At 53.4% G+C, this 22,459-nt stretch overlaps 7 protein-coding genes across 7 annotated transcripts; 4 read left to right on the forward strand and 3 right to left on the reverse strand.

The window, feature by feature from the left end:
• Positions 1–8: 8 nt before the first annotated feature.
• On the reverse strand, positions 9–1,007 carry UMAG_02819 (uncharacterized protein; the record flags this gene model as incomplete). The annotated part of the gene is made up of 1 exon (XM_011390963.1): positions 9–1,007. The coding sequence occupies one exon, from the start codon at positions 1,005–1,007 to the stop codon at positions 9–11; it is 999 nt and encodes a 332-aa protein (XP_011389265.1).
• Positions 1,008–1,960: 953 nt separating this feature from the next.
• UMAG_02820 (uncharacterized protein) lies at positions 1,961–3,574 on the reverse strand (the record flags this gene model as incomplete). The annotated part of the gene is made up of 1 exon (XM_011390964.1): positions 1,961–3,574. The coding sequence occupies one exon, from the start codon at positions 3,572–3,574 to the stop codon at positions 1,961–1,963; it is 1,614 nt and encodes a 537-aa protein (XP_011389266.1).
• Positions 3,575–5,523: 1,949 nt separating this feature from the next.
• UMAG_02821 (uncharacterized protein) lies at positions 5,524–6,822 on the forward strand (the record flags this gene model as incomplete). Its single annotated transcript, XM_011390965.1, has 2 exons — positions 5,524–6,011; positions 6,036–6,822. 2 exons carry the CDS (start codon positions 5,524–5,526, stop codon positions 6,820–6,822), a joined length of 1,275 nt encoding a protein of 424 aa, XP_011389267.1.
• A 1,149-nt stretch (positions 6,823–7,971) lies between these two features.
• UMAG_11932 (putative methylcrotonyl-CoA carboxylase beta chain) lies at positions 7,972–9,831 on the forward strand (the record flags this gene model as incomplete). Its single annotated transcript, XM_011391258.1, has 2 exons — positions 7,972–9,713; positions 9,825–9,831. 2 exons carry the CDS (start codon positions 7,972–7,974, stop codon positions 9,829–9,831), a joined length of 1,749 nt encoding a protein of 582 aa, XP_011389560.1.
• Positions 9,832–10,436: 605 nt separating this feature from the next.
• On the forward strand, positions 10,437–13,751 carry UMAG_02823 (uncharacterized protein; the record flags this gene model as incomplete). Its single annotated transcript, XM_011390966.1, has 1 exon — positions 10,437–13,751. One exon carries the CDS (start codon positions 10,437–10,439, stop codon positions 13,749–13,751), a length of 3,315 nt encoding a protein of 1,104 aa, XP_011389268.1.
• A 309-nt stretch (positions 13,752–14,060) lies between these two features.
• UMAG_02824 (uncharacterized protein) lies at positions 14,061–15,167 on the reverse strand (the record flags this gene model as incomplete). Its single annotated transcript, XM_011390967.1, has 1 exon — positions 14,061–15,167. The coding sequence occupies one exon, from the start codon at positions 15,165–15,167 to the stop codon at positions 14,061–14,063; it is 1,107 nt and encodes a 368-aa protein (XP_011389269.1).
• A 2,870-nt stretch (positions 15,168–18,037) lies between these two features.
• Positions 18,038–22,000, forward strand: UMAG_02825 (uncharacterized protein; the record flags this gene model as incomplete). The annotated part of the gene is made up of 1 exon (XM_011390968.1): positions 18,038–22,000. The coding sequence occupies one exon, from the start codon at positions 18,038–18,040 to the stop codon at positions 21,998–22,000; it is 3,963 nt and encodes a 1,320-aa protein (XP_011389270.1).
• Positions 22,001–22,459: the final 459 nt, after the last annotated feature.

Here is a 22,459-nt window from a genome sequence, read left to right on the forward strand (position 1 = left end):
CACACCGTTCAGCAAGCATTGACCAAAAAGGGACGCTCATCTCGAAGCGCTTGAATCTCGCGCTTATTGGCAAAGTAGGGCCATGTTCGCTTAGCGGTCTCGCCTTGCACATCCCTCATGACCCAGATGTCGTAGAAACCATTGCCAATAAAATCGAGAGCGCAAGCCTGGTCGTACCTGCCCGCATCGGTATCGAGAAGCTGCAGAATCGCATTTGGCTGAAAATAAACATCGTTTATCCACAGAACATGCGTAAAAGGTTGTCCTTTGTCGAACAGCTCCTTCAGGGGTTCTAGAGCTACGTTTCGGACATAGGCCAAGAAATCGATTCGACCGTTACGGTGTTGACCGAGGCCAACTTTTGTGCGCTTGTCGTCCATAAGAATGCGACGTGGTACGCCTAGCTGTTGAAGGTCGTGGTCGATCACAGAGAGCATCGGCTTGGTCTTATCGGAGGAGTGCGATTCGTAAATGCTGACGTACGTGTTGTTAACGCCAATAAGCTGGACCAGTTGTTGGAGTGCTGCAGAATAGTAAGGTAGCACATCTTGATTGTTGTGTAGATTGGAGGCGATGAAAACTTTCTTGTCTGTGTTGGCTCGACCTGCAGCTCTTGAAACGGCGACTGCGGATGGGTCGAGAGCGGATTGAACTTGACAGAGTGTGAAGACAAGGAAGAGGAGATAGCTGCAAACGAAAACCAGCTTCGTTCTTGTCCATGGAGCAAGCCAGACAAATGTCAATGGCAGAGCAAAGAGGAACAGCGACAGGTAGAAGAAGATAGTCGAAAAAGTGTGAAAGAAAATACACAATGGCAAGGCAAGCAGCACTGTCAAGATGCTCACTATTGGCAAGATGCCAACTGCTCGTTTCGTCAAGGTTGACTCGGCTTCATGGTGATCTGCTCTACTGCGAAGCAGGATATAGTCTGTATGCCTGTATCGCTGCTGTTCACGGGTCAACTGTAAAGACCCCAAGAAGGAAGAGAACGCTTTGAGCTTGATCATGAAGAGACGCAGTACCGCCAAAACGTCTTGACTGGAGAGATAAAGAGGCAAAGAAGCCAATAGTACGAAGCGAAGAGGTGGTGAAAGAGACGCAGCCTGGAGAATCCACGATTTGGAAGTGTGCCGGCTAAGCGTCACTCGCTGGTTGAACGCTAGATGCTTGGATTGCGGCTGAGGCCTGTGGCGAGACCTGAGAGCTCGATGAGGCTCCCTGCCCGTCGAAAAAGGGGGGCTGGATGAGCACAAGGGCGAGCGACAAAGAAAGGGAGGGAGTATAGGGCGGGGAAATTCGAGCGCTAGGCGATGGCCAGCCTAGCGACGATGAGAAAGATGATGGAGGAGAAGAAAATAACGTAGATTCATGAAAAACACTGATTTACAGCGCCCGACATCTATAGATTTCTATTTATAGATGATGACATAGATATAAAGAAAATTCGGAGGCGAGCTCCGCTCTCCCAGGCGTCCTCGCCCTACCGCACGAGACGCAGCTGTTGGAATCACAGCAGTCAGTGCTTTCATTTCGGCTGTTGACAAGGCGGCGACCAACATTACGACTCGGCAAAAGCAGAAACAAAGAGGCCCGTGGACCAGTCTTCGGCTCCTTGAAAAGCTTCTGCAGGAAGACTGTGTGTCGCCTTCAAACTTCTTGAGCTGCAGCCCTAGCTTTCCGGCAGTCTTTGTGAATGGACGAGGCTTCTTGCCTGAAAAGTGATCATCATCGACCTTTTTAGTGAGCAAGTGAGTCGGCAGCACCCAACAGGATGAGAACCGAGGTGAGACCGCTCGTATTTGCACACACTCGAAAGACGCATCGTTAAGCGGAATGGGACGTCGGAAGCTTCACAAGCGAAGAGTAGACCAACATCTTATCTTGACTGATACAAACAAATATAGGATTGCATAGCATACAGACAAGAGCATTCTCTTATTCTACCACACCTCATCTTCCGCTACGTGGTCCTCAAAACCACCCGCTCGAGCGCCAACTTCATCCCGGCATTATCCACAATGAGCGCCTGTCCATGATTATACCCCTTCATCACACGGATACAATCATCTCCCACCCCTGCATCCCTCAAATAAGCCACACTGGCGGGTACATCGACCAGCACGTCCCGTTCCCCGAATACAAACAGCAAATCCTCCGGTCTGTGGCTTGGCAACTCGTCAGCCCAGAGGATCATATCGAACCAAAGGAAGCGGCGGGCGATTGTATGGGCAACCCCCAGCTCTCGGCTGACAAAGTACCCGAGCAGGACTTCGATGCCGGTTGCCCAGCGGCGGTGAATGAAGCTGTAACAAACACTGCCTTCCCACAAGCAGAACGATACGGGGTCGACCAGGATGTTTCGTACAAAAAGCTCGGGCGCTGTGCGAAGGAGCCAGCCGAGAACCATTGTGCCGTTGCTATGGCTTAGCGTTGCACAGCGCGAGAAGTTGTGCCGCTTCGAAATTGAGATGAGTGAGGAAGCCTGTTCGTCCTTCGATGGGGGCTCGAGAAAATACCGGGAGAAGATGTTGGTGCTAATGTGGGGCTGTAGCAAGATCACCACTCCGTCTTGGTGCTTGGCTAGCTTGCGGAGCATAGCTATGTACTGCCCCAAGCCGATCCCAAGACCGTGAAGGAAGACAATGGGCAGACTCTCCTTCTCCCCTTTAATCTTACTCGGCTTATTGGGCTGTGCAGGCTTGACGAGGAAACTACACTTGCCAGAGTTTTCGAGCCTGAACCCCTTTGTTAGCATAAGCCATGCGATGGTGCCGAAGGACACACCGTTGGTGACAACGTAGTACCCGAAAGGTCTATGCATCGTCCTCACGGGGTCCAATGTAAGTCGAATCGCTTTCACCTTTGGGTTCAAGCCCTTCTTCATATCGGTCCAACCCAGGCGGAGCTTGACCATCTCCAGCCCGTCGTTGATCAGGTGCGCGTATTGAGGGTCAGCCAGAGCGTCCTTCAGCGAGCGAGCGGAAAAGGCCCATGCCAGCCACTCCCTCATGTTGTCCTCGTAGATGTCTTCGATGGGAGCAAAGAAGAACCAGCTTCTCAGCCTTTCGCGGCGAGCAGAGGCGTCGTCTGGGTCCACATGCTTGTCCTTGAAAGCACACAAACCCATTGGCTGCTGCTGCTTGGGCTTGTCATTACCTACGCCGTTGATGCGTTTGGTGAGCTTGGATTCGGGAGCAGGGCCGAGTCCAGCAGTGAGAGACTTTGTGAGAAGGATTTGGAGAGTGTCCATATCTACGTTGAGCGGAGGAGGGCGCGCAGCCGCCTTCTTGGTGAGGAACCACAAGTAGATGCTGAATGGCATTTCAATGAGCGCATAGATGTAACAGAATCTCGCCCAGAATCCATAGCCATGGGGGATGTCGATGGGATGGCCGGTCGAGTAGAAGCGGTATGCAAGAATGGCATAGCAGATAGGTGTAACGCTCCAGACTAGCGCTGCTGTAGTAAAGCCATAGATGAAACTGAGGCGGCGCTTGGGGTTGTGCCCCCTGTTGAAGCCCGAGACGGGATCTATCCTGTCCAACGGAACAAAATGCTGTTTATGAGTCGCCATGATGAGTCGTGTATTGTCAATGATGGTGGGGTGGAAGGCGACTGGACGCATGGACGCAAGGCCAGCTTTCATATCTGTTGACGAGGTGGGGCGCTTGAGCACAGCTGAGCGTTAATTTTGGACGTTGCGTCTCGGATGCAGTCGGAAATCGCCAACGTATGCAACTTGTGACTGTTTTGTGGGACGTAAGGCTGCACGTCACCTGCACGTCTGATTTTCAATTATTATTTTTCCGCTGGTGATGATCTCTCTTGAATTTTCTCCGAGATGCTTTCACGCGAAAGAAAAGTGGCTGTCCATGACTGACGCCTGCTCAGCCAAAATCAAAATGCCACGTTCAGATCTCGCACGCTGCCAGGATGCATCGCGAACCCCACAATCACAGAATCACGCTCGGGCCCTCCAGATACTGACTACGGCGATTGCACTCCTGATTGTGATTGTGCGGACATGATCTACAATTTGGTACCAACCATCTCGACCCGTTTTTGTTCGGAAAATTGCCTCATCCAGTGGTGACACGCACTGCAGTCAATTACGCACGTCCCAATCTCTGAATCTCTGTAGGGACTTTGTATGCAGCTTTCTCTCGTAGACAAGCTCTAGCTCCAAAAGTCATGATCACCACAGATCGATGTATCTCCTCTCCACTCGGGCTTCCTGATAAGCAAGCTAACAACAGACATTCGCGATTACCGACGTCATACAATCTGTGCTTTCCTACCCTTCGGCTGCTTGCTGATCTTGCCCCTCCTGGCCAAGGCCGATGCTAACCCTAAGGCAGCCGCGCGTTAAGTTGAAGCGATCGGTGTTTGCGGGCTACAACTAACTTAGCAAAAGGTGGAACATACCTCTACTAGCACTCACGACTGTTGATCGATTCATTGAGCACGACAAAGCACTATCGTTTTTTGTACACTAAAATTGTGGCCTCAGGATTCTGGCAAGACCACAAGCCGGCACGCACTTGGATCATGCTTGCTTGCCGGTACCCTTGTCTGCTGATTGCATCCTGCCATCACGGTTTGGCTGTATGCAATCACGAATGTAGCTGACGATCTTTGCGGAAGAACCTGTCACAGAAAAAGTCGCCGCAAAGGATGCACGCTGACGAATTGCAACCAACTGACAGCAACGGATGAAAGAGAGCCATCCGAGTCGGAACCCATCTAGCATCAACTCGGTAAAGACTGCCGCGGCGGTTCCCTCTGATGACAGCAGCAAAAAGGTGGTGCACGCAAATCAAATCAGCATGGGAGGCGAACTGCTGCTGTAATACAGTACTATTAACAGTATGATAAATATACTCACGACTGTACAGTATTTTAAAGTCATGAATGCGGTTTGTGCCAAGAAAATTGATCCAACTTTTTACTCACGACTGTATAAGTGAACTTAACTTAGCGCAAGGCCCGTTTCCATGGAGCCGAGCGTTACCGAACGGGCCGTCGCTTTGGCGGTTCTTATGCATGGAACCACATCATATGGCGCAGCAGCCCTTCCGAAGATCCAGTGGTTGCTCGCATGCATACCGTTCCGGTCAAGATCGCCAAACGTTTGGCAACAGGGCCTTGACCTCGTAGCTATGAGCAAACGGTAGCTAAGAGGCAAGAAAAGGTGCCCACAAACGTATTCCCGATTGGATTCGAACCGAGACGCCGACATAACGTTACTGCAACACTTTCACACACTACACTTACCTCATTCATGCTGTCGACCTAACCACTTCTTTGGCAATTCTCTTACTTCTCTTGCACACGGCTTTGACAGCAACACCGGGGGCCACCGTATTGCCCAGGCACGTTCACGTTCTCGAGGGTGCAACCTTGACGAGCATTGCATCGCAGAAGACTTGTCGCTCTGGTAATTATCGAACATTCATACAGCAATGTTGTTCACCAGGCTTGAATCGCATACAAGGCCTTGCCTTTTGACTAGAAAACTTCATCATGCTCACCATCCCACTCGCCTGTGTCCTAATTTTTAACCAGTCTTCTCTGCGGCCAACGATTCTAGGCAACATCACGTCTTTATTCGAAATTCTCTCGACCAACTCAACTATGCAGAACGCCACGCTTCACTTTTGCGAATCCAGTCTGTTCAACAGTACCAACTGTCCAGGTGCCTTTGAGCAGGGACCTCCTGGTGGCCGAAGCAGGTGCTATACGACCAGCCAAGTCGATGTCCCACAGATTGCGCTTAACTACTCGCAAACGAACAACGGCGGTCAAGGCATGTCGTGCACCGATCCGGTGAACAAATCGGCTGGTTCGAAGGTTCAACTTATACACGGCCTGGTGTTGATCACCTTGATCACTTGTCTCATGTCGGCGGCTTCTGCCTTGTCGGCCGTTGGTAGCTGCAAGAGCAGCCAGGACGAACTCATGGCTCCTGCTGCCCCATGTGATGGACAAGATTCAAACCTAGAACCTGCGCCGTAATGTGGGATCGATTTTTACAGCCACAAATCTTGTACCAACAAGATCAACTCGAACGAGCTCAACATCAATCCCAACCTTCCTTATGGATGTGGTGCTTGCTTAAATGAAGCTCTCACATGTTTTCCCCAGGGCACTGTTTACGTTAAAACCAACGATCATTTTTACGCATCTGACAAGCTCATTGTCATTGGTTCGGGTGAATGCGTCGACTGGGGACCTAACGATGTACCCGCCGAGATCACCCAGACGGCAAATTGCATTCAACTCCAAGCGTTGACTGAAGGAGCACAGTATCAGTGCTTCCTGAATAGTTGCACTTGCAAGGGCGCCAATGCCAGGCTAGCGCTCTCCGGTCGTACCTTGAAGAAGAAGCGAAATGCCACCTGCAAGTCTTTCCGACCTGAAGGTTACGGCCGTTCCACCTATTCGAGATTTACCAAAGTATCGGACGAGGTCAGTTGCAGGCAGTCGGCTTCGCCATGCACCATTTCTATCGCCGAAGGCAAACCTGCCACCTTCTCGAGCGAGTTTTCCCTCACAGGCGGAGGCACAGTGAAGGGAATCGACGTTTTCGGAGCTACCTTTGGAGGTACCTTTGGAGGTGGACACACGGAATCGTATTCAAGTACCATCTCTTACTCTACCTCGGTACCGGTAAGACAATGCGGGTACCTCCAAAGCCACAGTGGTGCCACCAAGTTCGACGGCACTTATACGGAATGTGACGATGGCGTGGACAAGGCGGGAACTACGCTCGTGGTGCGCGAAAATGACCTACAGTACGGATTGACTCTTGTGTCATGTTGATCAATGAGATGGCTCGCCATGTGGCCATCTTACGCAGATGTTCCTTGCGATATCCGCCTTACTTGGGTGCAACAGTGCCTTGTGTTTTGCAAGCGCTGATTCCCACAACAGGAAATTTGGACGCGGTTCGCAATAAAGAGCGCTGCTGGCCGCCTTCGTCTGCTTCCATTTGTCCGTCCAATAATCCCCGTATTTATTCCCCCATGCCTTGACCTGGTTCGTGCTCAGGCTAGCTCATATGGTTGATCGTCGTCCTGGCGATCCCCTCTGCTTTGTCCGTTGTGAACTGTAGAGAATAGATTGCAGTTGTTTGCCTTCGAACAATTTAATGTAGTCAGTGACATGCCCCTAGCGTGCGGACGAACGAGAACGAAGCCAGAGCAGCCCTTGCATATTCAGCCGTTGCGCATCACAGGAAGGCTCAGCCTCCTAGAGACGAATGTCGTGCTCGGGATAAAGGCTCTAGGCGAGAGGAGTGTTATGCGCAGAATGAATGCTCTCCACAGGACAAAGGCGAGACGCAAAATGCAAGTTAGACGTCTCACATGATAGGAGCCTTGCTGCACAGCATACGCTCAAGGATCAAGGCTTAGAGCGATTCGCGGAGTACCGCAAAGGGAAAATGCTTGTCGTTGCAGGTTTCGCTAACTTATACTGAGTTACATTGTGAGTGAGGATGAGCAAATCGGAGACGACTTTATAGAGATGCTCATTTGGTATCGTGTATGTGTAGCTTCAGGTTTCAGAAATACAAGCGATCCTTTCACCATTTTCTTCGCTTCAACAAGACACGAGACTGTCAAGAAATTATCACGGGGTTTTCACCCCTAATTGTTCTCAAGTATAACAGCTGCAAGATACCATTTACAGTCGTGAGTGCCGGCTATTCACGATTGAATTTCGCATTTAACGGTCGGCTAGAAATGGTTGCGCCGAGGAAAGGTTTCCCCCGCAATTTTGCGTCGGGCAAGCTGTGGGGTCCATGATCAACTAACAACAGTTCACAGCTTTCCAAGCTGCTTCATCTCCGTCCTAAAGCCTTCGCCTCTCTCCGGTTCTATCTAGCTCGAGCTTCTCTTCTTCTCAGCTTAACAACCACGCTACTTCTTTGTGCTTCGACTCGAAGGTACGTGTATGCAGCGAGCGACCATGTTGGCAAAGCACACATTCCGCCAGATCGCCTCGAGCGCTCTTGGTCGAGCCGGTAGAAATGGGGTCGCAACCGCAAGATCCTACCGGGCAGCTTCTCATTCATTCTTTCAGGAGCAACAAAGCGTGCTGCCGAACAATCTGGATCCGTCATCGGACGAGTTCCTGGCCAACAAGGCTTATATGGACGGTCTGGTGGAAACTCTCGATGCCGCACATGCAAGGCTAGCGCTTGGCGGTAGCGAAAAGGCGAGGGCACGACACGTCGCTCGCGGCAAAATGCTTCCTCGAGAACGTGTTGCTGCTCTTCTAGATCACGGATCACCCTTTGTCGAGCTTTCGCGCATGGCTGCTTACGAGATGTACGGCGATGACGAGATTCCTGGCGCGGGCGTGATCTCTGGAATCGGACGTGTTTCAGGCACCGAATGCATGATCGTCGCCAACGACCCCACCGTCAAAGGAGGAAGCTACTATCCAATCTCGGTCAAGAAACATCTTCGAGCACAGACGATTGCGCGAGAGAATCGACTTCCATGCGTCTACCTCAACGAGAGCGGCGGTGCTGCGTTGCCCCACCAGGCTGACGTGTTTCCAGACGAGAACCACTTCGGTCGCATTTTTTACAACATGGCTCAGATGTCGGCGCTGGGCATTCCACAGATCTCGGTGGTGCACGGCATCAGTGTAGCCGGAGGTGCCTATGTACCAGCGATGGCCGATGAGACCATCATTGTGCGCAACCAGGGCACCATCTTCCTCGCCGGACCTCCGCTGGTCAAGGCAGCTTTGGGAGAGGTCGTTGACGACGAGACGCTCGGAGGAGGCGAAATGCATTGTAGCGAATCAGGTGTCACGGATCACCTCGCTGTGAATGATGCCCATGCCATCACGCTAGCTCGAGAGGCCGTGGCCCACCTGGGTCTATGTGGACGCTCGAATGATGCACTTGGCGATGCCTCGTTTGATCAGCCCTTGTACAACGCTTCCGAGCTGCACGGCATCATTCCCGAAAATGCACGCAAGCCGTTCGACATTCGCGACATCATCTCACGCTTGGTGGATGGCTCCCGCTTCCACGAGTTCAAGAAGCTGTACGGCAATACCATTGTAACCGGCTTCGCCAAGATCGCGGGCCAAGACGTCGGTATCATTGGCAACAACGGGGTCTTGTTCGGAGAGTCGGCCAAAAAGGCGACCAGCTTCATCCATCTGTGCAACCAGCGACAGACGCCGCTCGTCTTCCTGGTCAATGTGACCGGCTACATGGTCGGCACCAAAGCCGAACGTTCAGGTATTGCCAAGGACGGTGCCAAGATGGTGCGAGCGGTAGCATGTGCCAATGTTCCCAAGTTCACTGTGATCGTGGGTGGCAGCTTTGGCGCAGGTAACTATGGCATGTGTGGCCGAGCCTACAGTCCTCGCTTCCTGTGGATGTGGCCGAATGCACGTGTGGGTGTGATGGGCGGAGAACAGCTGAGCCAGGTGATGGGTACGGTGAGTAGCGATAAGTCCAAGCAACAGGGCCTACGAGACAGGATCGAGAAGCAGACGCTGCCCGAATACGCCAGTGCGCGTCTTTGGGATGACGGCATCATCCGGCCTCAAGACACCCGCAGCGTCTTGGCGCTGGGACTCAGTGTGGCTAACACGGGCAGATGGAGGAGCGCGCAGCGTGGCGATGCCGGTGGCTCTCGACACCCTGCATGGGACGGCAATAACTATGGAGATGGCGTCTACCGGTAAGTACAACAGGTGCAACTTGTTTCCTGCGACGCCATTCACCCCTACAAAGATGCCTTTAACTGACCGAATGTCTGCTGTTCTCTTCTCCGTGACTGCCATCTGAACAGAATGTGAACGAAGCCCGTCTGCGGTGCCAACTCAGCTTGCAACGCATTTGCCGAGCACACAAAGTTCTTTGACATGCCTACTGCGGCTGCGTCTTGTCCAAATTTGGGCGCAATCCTCTGAGTAAGCATCAAGCGTGAAGGTGCAATCGTGAATGCTTGACTTGGCCATATTTCTGTCGATGCTATTGTCCAGACCATCATGAACAGTGTGCGCGTGTCACAACATTGAGGAGCGGTCAACGTAGCGAGAGCGGCAACCAGAACTTGTGAATTTGCGAATCACGAATCACGAATCGTGAGTACGCGATATTCTGACGTGTGATCGTGTCTACGATGTCACATTAACACACAGAATTCACGATTCGTGATTTAAGACCGTGGCCCACAGCGTCACCCGTCACGCGCGGCTCTTTTACGCGTCGCGCCAGCAAAAGCGACAGATGAAAGAGCAACTCGTAACTTGACGTTGTTTCAGAGGCAACGCGTGGAATACTCTCGAGATCCCTTTGGACCCTTTGATTGTAACAACCACAAGTCCTCCTTGGCCTGATCACCTCTTGCCTACTCCCACAGTGAATGCTTCGAGAGGCACCGCTCTCATACCTCGCCAAGATGAACGAGCCGGGTTTGCTGAATACCACTGGCCTTCTCGAGCTGGACAGACCCGCCAACGGCTCCAACTTATCCCAGGCAAAGGCTGATGAGCTCTTTGCCAGTCCGGTCGATCCCTTTCGTGAACGAGATCTTAACCTTTTCAGTCCTTCAGGCTCTCAGAGCGAAGCCCAGAAAGCTCTCAATGCGTGGTGCTCGCACGGATCGACTAAGCTGGACAATCAGACAGACACACGGAACCTAGAACGAGGCGAAAGCATGGACTTCGACGCCGAAATCGACCTCGACCAGCTCCTCGATCAGGAGATGGCGCTGAAACAAGAAATTCATAAACACACATCGCATTCTGGGACTGGCTGCGCAGAAGGATCACAGATGGATGTCGACTATGACGAGCTGGAAGCCTTCCTCCTCGCGGAAGAGGAACACGCATCGTCTCGACCGACTGCACGTGATCAAGTTCACGGCCTACAACATCCCCCCTCGCCACCTCCCGACATCGTCTCGTCTCGGGCCTCTTCGCCCATGACCGATCTTCTAGAAAGCAATGGTCTGTTAGGTGGCTCTTCCTTGCCGCCCTTACAGCAGACTGTGACTCCATCCCCAAAGTCTACAGGCTTGACACTCGAGACCTTCCCAACTTCAGCCCAGCCGTCTTCGAGGGCCATCGAGGCACTCTCGTCGCTGTCCACGGAGGACGAAGAGCCATCGTCTGTGCTTGCTGCGCGCGATGTGCAAGTGGGACCGTCTCGACTTGGCGCCCGCCTCCAACCACAGGGCATTCCCAAGTACATTCCGGCTGGTTTCATGAATGCTGCCACGATGGATGGTACCCTGGTCCGCTTTGAGCGACGCAAACGCATGAAAGGCTGGAAGCCGCCGGCTATCATGTCCGATGTAGACGCCTCGCAACTTCTAGATCGACCCATTCACCAGCTGCTTGATGCTGTAGAAGCCTTGAAGGCGCTCGAAGTGGTCGAACGCGACGAGGCGCATGCACAGCAGGCCAGAGAATCGGCGAATCATACCGCAATGCACAACTCGAAGGCTGCCTTGCAAATGTGGGTGGATAAGCATCGACCAGCCAAATTCACAGAGCTCCTCGGAGATGAACGCGTACATCGCGAGGTGCTTGGTTGGCTCAAGGAATGGGACGAGTGCGTGTTCAAGCGAAAGAATCATCGCAAGGAGCGACATCGTCAATACATTCAATCCAAGTATGGCTTCAGCGACAATGGCTTCGGTGACAAGGGCAGCGAGCATTCTTGGAAGGATCCCTACGGCCGACCAAAGGAGCGCATCATGATGATTTCGGGACCTCCTGGCTTAGGAAAGACGACGCTTGCCCACGTCATCGGCGCTCATGCAGGCTACAATGTCTACGAGTTGAATGCCAGCGACGCACGCTCGGCGGGTGCGGTCGAGGATGTGATCAAAATGGCACTCGAGTCAGGCAGTCTCAAGGATCCAAGACCGACGTTGGTGGTGATCGACGAAATCGACGGCGCTACAGGAGGTGGAGGTGGAGCATCGGGCGAATCGCATGGCTTCATACGCGCATTGGTGCGATTGGTCGAAATGGGCAAGGGAGCTGGACCCAAGGTGGCTGGCTTGGGTGCGCGTGGCAAGAAGCAACAACGCAAGGGCTTTAAGCCGCTGCTGCGGCCCATCATTTGCATCTGCAATGATCTCTACGCTCCGTCGTTGCGACCGTTGCGACCGATATCGAAGTTGATCCGGTTCCATAAACCGCCGACAAACCTTGTGGTGAAACGCCTGCGCGAAGTTTGCGAGGCGGAAGCGCTCTCTGTGGAAGCTCGTGGACTGTCTCTACTTGCCGAGCTGACCAACGGCGACATTCGCTCTTGCCTGAACGCGTTGGAGTTTGCAAAGACCAAAAACATTGCTCTCACAGAAGCAGCGGTGAAGAGCGCGTCGGTTGGCATCAAGGATACCGGAGGTCACGTTCACAAAGCATGGGAGGTGCTTTTCCGCCGCCAGAATCGCAAGCAGGCCGCAGCTTCGAGCATGAAACGAGCCAATGCCAAGGCGGCAGATGCAGATGCGTCGCCTTGGAACTCGTCACGCAAAGCGTCGGCGAGTGAGCTGACTGGTGACGGCAAAGCACCAAAGGATTTCAACCTGATCGATACGCCTCAGGAGAACGTCAAACGCATCGTTCACGAGGTGACGAGCTGTAACGAGTACGAAAAGCTCGCTCAGGGTTGTTTCGAGCACTACCCTACGCTTCGGGCTGCCGATGGCGGTTGGAAACGGTATCGGCAGGTGCACGACTGGTTGCACTTTGGACAAAGCATCACGTCGCGTGCCTGGTCGCAGGGCAACTTTGAGCTTCTCGGCTTCATGCCATGGTCGTTCGTCTGCTGGCATCTACTGTTTGCACACGTCGGAAACGCGCTGCCCGAGTATCCAAAGGCGGACTATGAGAACCACCTCAAGACGTCTGCGTTTAACGAGATCGCATCGCAGATTGTCAGCGTGCTTCCTGCCAACGTCCGGTCGCAGTTCAACCGACAATCGGTTGTCACCGAGCTGGGGCCGTCGCTGATGCGAATCCTCACGCCAGATCTACGGCCGATCAACAACCAGCTATCGCGAACCGAGGACAAGCAATCGTTTGCTTCGCTCGTGTCCATCATGACTTGGCTCAACGTCCGATTTGTCCAGGACAAGATTTCCGAAGATGAGGCTTCGGTTACGGGGCAGACGGCAGGGCAGTTGGTGTACAAGCTGGATCCGCCGCTCGACGTGTTTACGCAATTCGAGGGCAAGCGTTCAAAAGAGATTGGGCCGTCGCGCTTCGCTGTGCGTCAGCTGGTGGCGAGGGAGATGGAGCGTCAAATGCTGCGTAGGAATGCGGGCGTCGAAGCGCGCAATGACGATGCTGGATCGACGTCCAAGTCGGCCACGGCAATCTATCGATGCAAGGGTGACAAGGTGGATGCTGCACGAGACGCACTCGAGACCAAGAAGGAAAAGAGCGCCGTTGATTTTTTTGGTCGTCCGATTGTGCCAAAGAGCGCGTCTCTGCGCGTAGGCATGTCAACGGAGCCTATCGTCCAGTGCATGGGCGGTCAGAAGCGCAAGGTGTCAGACGATATTTCTTGTGGCGCATCTGAGCTGACTCCGACAACGACGCTGGCAGCGGGCGACGTGAATGCCGCGAATCACGACGCCACAGCGCCAGCAGCCGTGGATTTGGTCCGAGATGACAAGATCAAGGTGTTCTACCGCTATCACGAGGGCTTTTCCAACGCAGTGCGAAGACCCGTCAAGATCTCGTCGCTTCTCTGATGCCTTGCTGTAAGAGTCCCGAGCTGGTTCGGCAATGCATTTTCAGTTGTACACGATGGGACTTGGTCTCAGTTCAACTCTCAATACCATGTGTGATCACTCATGACTGAGACAATCGTGAATCACGCTTGCGAGCTGCGCTGTTTATGAGAACATTCACGATGGGTGATTGATTCTATCTCTGTTCGGCATGCGAGAACGAAAATGAGAATGTTGCAACCAGAAATGCAAATCAGATGTGTAATGAATGCATCGGTGCAACCGATGACGCCCTATTAGTGTTGTACGGGATATGAAGAGCTACCAGGATTATTTGTCTTTGTCACGACCAAAAGTGAGTCCGTAGCCAATGACTCGATCGCCGGATTCAAGGCAAGGCCAACTGTGGCCCTTTTGCTGCTTGGTGAGGACGAGATCGACCTTGAACTTGGTAATGTTGAACGACGAGTCGGCAGGAACGATGGGAGCAAAAGGCTTGAGTAGTTTTCGGAAGCGACGTGGTCGAGACGAAGCGTTTGTTGGGGGCATGGAGAGCGAAAAGACGACGGCATCTTGTTTGAACTCGATCGAGCTGTTGGCAGCATCTACCGCCTTTGCATAGACAGAGAGACGTATGTCGTTGGGAGTTTCGTAATGGTCCATCCTGCAATCAACCCTCTCTTCGTCGTCTGTAGCATCGAGAGCAGCAGGTTTAGCTGCACCGACGAAGAGATGGCCGAATTTCGAGGTGGTGCATGGCTGGATCTGCAAAAAGTCATTGAAGTCGAGTACTCTTCGTTTGCAACACGACCAGCCTTTGGAGCCTTCGTGAAAGATGGGTGAGCCCTTGTGATGCTTGCACGATTCGCTGGATCGATCACGGACACCACCATCATGCTTGTACCCACAGCCTGCGCGCTTGCAGACGACTCCAGGCGAAAGCGTGGCATCTGCATCTGCGGGATCCTGCTCCTCGACAGCTTGATCTTGGGCGTGTGGCTGGTTGGTGGGCGAGGATGTAGATTGAGCGGCGGTTGCGTTCTGCGCTGCAAGCAGAGACATGCCGGAAAGAGGTTGGAGAATATCAGCTGTGTTATCCGCCTTTGCAGACATTTCTTTGGCGTTGGCACGCTTGGACTCTGCTTGAACATCGGCGGCAGCTGGTAGCGGGTCGGCGTCGTCGACGACAGCTCCGTTTTTTATGGTGGGTAAAGCTTGCTTTTCGGTGGAATGGGCATTCGTAGTGCTGCAGCCGGGGATAGCTAGGAACTGATCAAACTCCATGACGGGTTTGTTGGTGTCCTTGCAGCAGGACCATGATTTCAGCCCTTCATGGAAGACAGGTGCTCCAGGATGGTAGCTGCAGGATGCTGCAGCTGACGAGGTGGTTGCTGGGTCGAATTCAATCCCGCAACCGCGGCGTGTGCAAAGGACCATGACGCGATAGGGAGAAGGACAACAAACGGACGAGATTGGAAAGCTCCAAACAGCAGGGAAGCAAGTGATACGCAGAGAAGCCGATGGGAATGATGTCGGACGAGTTGTTGCTGGCTTTGGAATGTGCAACGGAGGTCGGGCATTTCTTGCTCGCTAAAGCCGCGTTCGGCTGCTCGGCATTCTAGATGGATTCGAAAATGGTGGAAGCCTCTCGATTCCTGTGATCGCCGATGCGAAGCAAAGAAGCGCCAATCGAGATCTGATCGCGTGAGTTCAAGAAGCCACAACCCAAAGTTAAAATAAATAATCATATACGTTAAGTTAACTATACTGTAATTTACGAGTAGGTTAGGCGCCAGTGTGGCTCGAGCTGAAGCGGGCGAGCGTCCGTGGCGTGCGTGCGTCGGAGTTGGAGTCGGAGTCGGAGATTACCATGAGAATCTCGATGGCGAGCGATGGTCGGTTTTCGAAAAGAAGAGATGGAATCTGCAAGGCAGGGATTGGCGACTTGGTTGTGTTGACCAAGATAGGAGCCAGGATGGCAAGAAGGGTTGCTAAGACAGGCTCCCGAGGATCCAAGCTAGGATCAAGCATGGAGAGCATGTCTCGGTTGGGATAGGTGCAACCCACTCGCTGACATTCTGTGATTCGCACAAGCTTACCCCGGTGCCGCTGCTCGAGTGCAGATAGTAGAGCATGAACGGGGAGATGTACTCAAGACAGCAGCGCTGTTCAGTGCGGTATGCACAACCTGTCTTTAGCCTGCAAACGAGCCGTGAGTCAAGGCCAAGTGACACGTTGACCTTGGCAATTCGAGAATCGTGAATGGCGTGGAAGCGGTGCGAGAAAAGGGGTCGGTGTGGCGCGCGGACAGAAGGTGGCTTGCGTTGTTGAACAGGATAACTTTGTCGACACAATCGTGAATCACGAATTGCACTTTGAGGAGCTGCTGAAAACACGGCACATATTTTCGATAAAGTGATAGAGGAAGCATGATGACATTTGTGATTCTGGCTGGCACCACACAGAGCTTTGACTCTTGGCTTTTGGCTGTGATTGGCCGAGAGCTGCTGCTGCGTGTTTTGAGAAATTGCATTCTATCAAGGTCTTTCGATGGCGAGTGACGTCGAGAACTGAAAGGTATCGTTGACGAACCGCCGTCTGTAAAGATGACTTTGGGTCGAAAAGGGAGCAGCATACGACGAGATGTGTGGACCAAGTCTGCAAGGCAAAGTTGTAGTGCAGCGCGTGGCGTGCACGGTGGGAGCAGGACGGGTTGTAATCACAAGTCACGAGGTCGCAACTCGTGATTACAACTCGCGCGCCTTCGTGCTTGTGATGAGGGCGCGATCAAATCATGAATCGAGAATATTGTGGATCAATCACGAATGTTATTCAGAAAATCCTAACGAATTTCCAGCTTTATTTTGATATGTGATTCGTGGTTGCGGTTCTGAGTGGCGTGTGTGGATGCATCTGCCGAGACCAACACCTGCAAAGATCTGCGGTCGCGTGTGCGGCGCGCGTCCCAGCACTTGAACCGCAGACTGTCAGATTCAGGAGCCTAAGCTGCTGCTGATAGCTAGTGCAAGATCCTGTGAAATGAAATTCACGATTGGTGTAGAGGGTACGTTAGCGTCGATGGCGGGCTTTCTCAATCGACAGCCTTGGTCGTGGCTTGTACATAAAACCGACCCATTGGAGAGGAGTGGGGCTGTTCTCACTTTGTCACACTGCACGTTTTGACAGAGACGAGAGACAGTTGTGAGGTACGGACTGAGCGCTCGAGCGTTGTTGGTCTTAGGGCCGCCCTGTTGGTCTGCTCTGCGATTCGTGGCTGTGAGTGTGATTGTGGCTCTCGTGTCTGTGCCCCTGAAACGCTTTCCAATTCCCTTTCACGCAGCTCGCATTGGGCTTGCAGAACCGATTCACGCTTGGATCTGTTCTTGTTGTATTCGTGATTCACGATGAAATTATAATAAGTTAATGGTGCTTATTCGGTGTGGCTGTTGTTTTTCTTGTTTCTGCTTGAACGTGATGATTCGTGACTCACGAGAGTCACGAGTTGCAAGACGACCGACCACGCGCCACCAGAAGTCACAGTCGTGAGTGTGCGTTTTCTCTTTATTATAATATTATTTAAGCACAGCGTTGTCCTCCTAACTTACTGTATTGTTAATGATATTTTCTTTTTCTTTCTCGCTGAATGTGAATCGCAATCACGAATGCCGCTTGGTGTTTGCACGTTGGGATTCACGATTCTGTTCACCAAAGTCAAACACGAAAAGGTAACAAGTAACTCGTCACTTTATCACAGAACGAGTCACGAGTGATACGAAACGATGCGGTGTGATCCTTGTTCTTCCTCGGCATTTTCGCTTTTCAGACCCTGAACGTCCCGCTTGACGCTTGCATGGCCAAAGCCGTGAGTGTGAGTGTGTGCACCCACGCGCACCACCAAACCTGAATCGTGAATCACGAATGTGAATCAATCGTGAATCGGTCCATTCGTGATTTGCGTTCTGAGCCAGCTTGGTTTGGCCCGTCCTTCTGCACTTGTCTCAATCCGCGTTGGTCCCCTCGTCATCGTCCTAGCTTGACCTTCTACTGTCCTCTCCAACGAAACAAACCGCCACAATCCTGCCAACGTCAACGTCGGAGCAGCTTCAGTTTTCTCTTTTACCCGTCCATACACGCTTGTTTGGGCTCGTCATTGTGCCTCACCTCACCATACACCACCACATATGCTATCCGCTTCCGCTCCTTGATACAACCATCTGTCTTCACCTCCGATGCTAACCAGCTCAATCCCCTCCCCCTCCAATTCTCGTTGATAGCTGGCGGCGCTCCATAGCGTCTCTTTCGACGTCATGATCTCAGCAACTGGCCGTCCTGGCTTCCGACCGCGTCCTCCCTGTCAGTCTCGATCTTCTCACCCCTCGCCAAACACCACCACTAACGTCAGTACCAAGCATGACACCGTCCCGCCATCTCCGCGCTCACCTCTCTCCGATCTCAGCAACCATTCTTGTACCAACGCCACTCACGCGACCACCTCTCGCGATATGCACGAATCAGCCTCCGACTTTGCCCATGCTACCACCACCTCCCAACGCGAACCCAACCTCTTGTATGATGCGCAAACGCTTACGCCATCCTCGAGCGTCGAAGACCTCGATCATGCGCGCCTAGGACGCCTCGAGCGACACGAGCTCGAGCAGCTCTTGATCGAAGCCAGTCGCAAGATGCGAGAAAGGGAGGCCAAGCTCGTCGTCGCCGCCAACATCGGCAAAGCTCTACTCGAGAAGAACCTTTCCCTGCGAAGTGGCATCGAGACCAGCATCGCCTCCAGCTCTAGCCTCTTCGGCCTCTCGGATATCGAGGCCATGATCTCCGACTTGGCAGATCCTACGCTTCCGGATCCCATGCTCGCTTTCCATGGCCCCACCAATGACACTCCATCCCCTCCGCTGAGACCCATCTACTCTCCTCCCACCACCGATGTCGATGTCCACTCCCAAGCTCACCGCTCTCCATCCAGAGCCGCGTCAGACACCACTCCAACAGCTCATCCCGTATCTCTCCCTGACTTCCAACCCGACTACTTCAGCAGACCCGCCAACGATACAACCTCCCCGCCCGCTGCGTCTACATTTTCCATCCAATCTTCCATCGTTTTTGGCGACAGAGCCATGTGGGTCCCCAGTGACGCTGGCCTCATCGCCTCACAGCCTTGCTCCCCCAGCGCATCCATCTCGAGCTTTGCCTCTCATGCCCTCCTCTCATCTCAGGCATCTGCATCACGCAACACCTCCAACAGAGGTTCGGCAACAAGTCGTCACAGATCACGCCCTTCGCTTTTGCAGCTGCAGGCTCTCGAAGCACAGAAGCAGCTTGCCTCCCTCGGCGAACAGAACGATGTGCTCCATCAGCAGATCTCCGACCTTCAACGCGAAGCCGAGTGTGCGCGCTTCGAAGGAAGCAAGAAGCTCAGCCGACTCAACAAGGAGCTTCGCGGCCTCAAGGCTGAACTAGAGGCCGCTACCCAGCGCAACCTCGAATTAGAAACCAATCATTCTGCCTCGCGATCATCTCCCGGAGCCAGGTCAGCCATGCGAAGACTCGTGCTTCACGATCGTCAAGTTGCACCGCCGCCACAGACCTTTCCAACGCCCGCTCACCACCAATCCTCCTTGCTACCCCTTGCGCCTCCTTCAACTTCTACTTCAACCTCACCAGAGCAACCCGATCCCAAACCGGACCGCTCCGGTCTCATACCTTCCACATCCAACCTCGAGGACATGGTGCGCTGCGCAAACACCACAGCCGGTGAAAGTGCCCTTCTGGCTCAACTCCTTGCCAAGGTCAAGGAACTCGAAGAGACTAACACCGCCATGGCCAGAGCCGAGGAAGAATTTGGCAGTAGGATGGGCCGCGCAATGCAGGAAGACGAGCGGCTCCGCGACGCATTCAATACAGTCGGTCAAGATCTCGCCGTCGAATCCGCTGCCCTCGAATCCTGGTCAAGTCCCGACAAGGTGCAAAAGGATTCCAACGTTTCCCTGCTCACACCAGCCCATTCGGTACGCAGTCTGACCTCACTTGCCTCCGCACATACCTCCAGCCCCTTGTCTTCCTTGTCACCCAGCCAAAAGCGCAGAGCTCCGGGTAATCGCCATGTCATCGAACATCGCAAGACCGTCCGCATGGCCTTGCGTCGAGCAAAGAAGGAGCTCGCTGCCAATATTTGGGGCCTCGACACTGATCCAGCCCCTGTCTCTTCAGACATGTCGCGTTCTTCCACCGAGAAATCCCTTGGCACCTACTCCATCGATCTCAGCGCAAATAGCAGCGTCTCTTCATCGCCACGAACCAGGGGCCTCAACAGAAAGTTTTCGTCCACTTCCATGGCACTTGGCCTTTCAGCTAGGCCTCGGATCCGCATCACCCCTTCCATTGAAGATCTTGGTCAACGAAGGAAAATGCACCAAGAGGTCATCGCTGGGCCAGAGGAAGCATCCACATCTCAACCCGGAGATTGGCAGGACCTAACCACTCCGACGCTGGCCAATTTCCCTCAATTCGCCTCATTGAGCCCTACAGATGCCATGAAAGCCTCCCCTGCTCACTTGCAGGTCGGGATCCGACCCGGCCGAACAAGTCAGAACAGCCCTCGCCGAGAGTTTGACAGAAGCGCCGAAGAGCCCCTTTCCGAGGCTGAGCCAAGGTCGTCGCTATCGCCTTCCTCGCAAACATCCTTCAATCCCACAGCACGTGTTCGCAGATCCCGAACCAGGTCCTCTTCATTCAGCTCAAACTTTTATTTCCCGCGCGCGTCCAGCTCCGTTGAGCAGAGTCCCGACCCATTCATGAGCCCTGCTGCGGCTCTGAATCGACCAGGCTTGCATCGCAATCCCTCCTCCGGCTCGTCTCATCGTGGCAGAACCTTGGGGAGCGAGCTTGGCAGCATCTTTGGTGGCGACGACCGCAAGCACGATTTTGACGACGATCTTCCGCAACGCCGTCGACTTGCCACTACGATGCTTGCAGATGCAGCCAACTCTTCCAAGGTACAGTCCCTCGTGCTGCACCGCACTGAAAGCACCACAGCATTAGAGCTGCGCTCAAAACTTGGCGACGTTGTCGAATCTGATCGTCCCACGGCCAACGTTGGTCGGCTAGTCCCGCAGAGTGATGACGAGCAACAAGACGATCTAGAATACGTCTTGACTCAGTCGGTCTGCGATCAAGTCGAAGATGTCTTTCTCGAGGATTCTCCGCTCCGCCCGCGTGACGCTGCGCTGCTCGCTCGCGTCGAGGCTGAGGAAAGCGGAATGTGGCTGGCCGATCAGCCCATCATCGAAACTGGTGGTTTGCAAGACCAAGACGAGCCTCGAAGCGCCCAGTTTGACCTCATCAATGCTGTCATCCGACATCAAGCAGTCGCCTGGGCAGATGATGATGATTATGGTCGCACTATCAGCCAGCGCGAGGCTGTCAAGCTCGGTCTGTTGGCACCAAACCCATCGTCCCGAGAAAACCGCAACATTCGACTCCTCAAGGGCAAGTCCAAGCACGCTGCCTCCGACCCTGGCATTATGCAAGCTCAACAGGCGACTGGCGCCAGGAAGGCGTCATTTCGACTCGAAATTGAATCTTGCGAGCAACTCGAGCGCCGTCTTCGCATCGAGTCGCTGCTCCGCCGACGAAGGCAAGAGCTGCTGCGGGAGCGCGGGTTTCTCAATGAATGGGAGACTGAAGCCGACGTACACAAGCAAGAAGCGGAGTTTGTTGCCACATATGCGCCGAGTCCTCAGCGGCTGCAAGAGAGGAGGCTCAAAGCGTTGTCCCCAGGAAAGTCGGATATGTGGTCTACCTCACCACAAAGGGCTTCTCTCTCAAATCGTGATTCACGTCTATCCACACAGGAGTGGGTGCGAGATCTAGCATCCGTCTCACCGTCAAGGCAAACCGCCGACGGCGACCGAGACGACCATCATGACGATGAAGAGAACTCGATGAGCCTGGACTGTGTACGTCCTGAAGACACCGAGTTCGAAATGCTCGACTGTCCATCTTGGAAGAAGCAAGGCGGACGCGGCACCGACTACTTTCCCACCTCATTTCGCGCGCGCTACCGTCCCGCCATGGTCAAGCAGAGAGTTGCCCACGTGTCGCAGGTGACCTATGGATGGGTCGAGGAGTGGGTGCAGTTCGCTTTTGTCGTCTTCCTCGCCTTTATGGTCATGGTCGAGCAAGGTCCGAATCGCAACAACCGACGTGAGATGCAAGCGTCAAAGGCACAACAATACCTGCTGAAAAAAGCAGAGTGAGCGATCCACTCATGTATCCGATTAATGAACCGCACAGAGATATCTTCAGGCAATCACCGATGTTCCCATATGCTCTCGCATCTCGAATGCATTATGATGCATACATCCAGATAACACCACCTATGAAGGTCACTATATTCAGCAGCGTCGTTGCTTACGCATCAGGTGTCTTCTCAATGTACTGTTCGCTTCTGAGCCTAGTCCTGGCGTCAGTCGTGCTGCATGGTCCTTTGCTTCAATCACGAATACTAGCTGTTTGAGAAATCCTAGTGAAGCGGCTTCTGACTGATTTCGCGCCTTTAGATGGCAGTGAGCAAACCACATGCTTCTGGCACTGTCGACGGCTCACGATTTGTCACAATATGCGATACCAGCCCACCAGCCGTATCCGAGAAAAACGACGATGAAGTTTAATGGGGCCTTTGCCGTTCATTTCTGACCATGTAGTCCAACTGCGAT

Source organism: Mycosarcoma maydis, chromosome 7 (assembly GCF_000328475.2).
Source record: "Mycosarcoma maydis chromosome 7, whole genome shotgun sequence".
Taxonomy (NCBI): Eukaryota; Fungi; Basidiomycota; class Ustilaginomycetes; order Ustilaginales; genus Mycosarcoma; species Mycosarcoma maydis.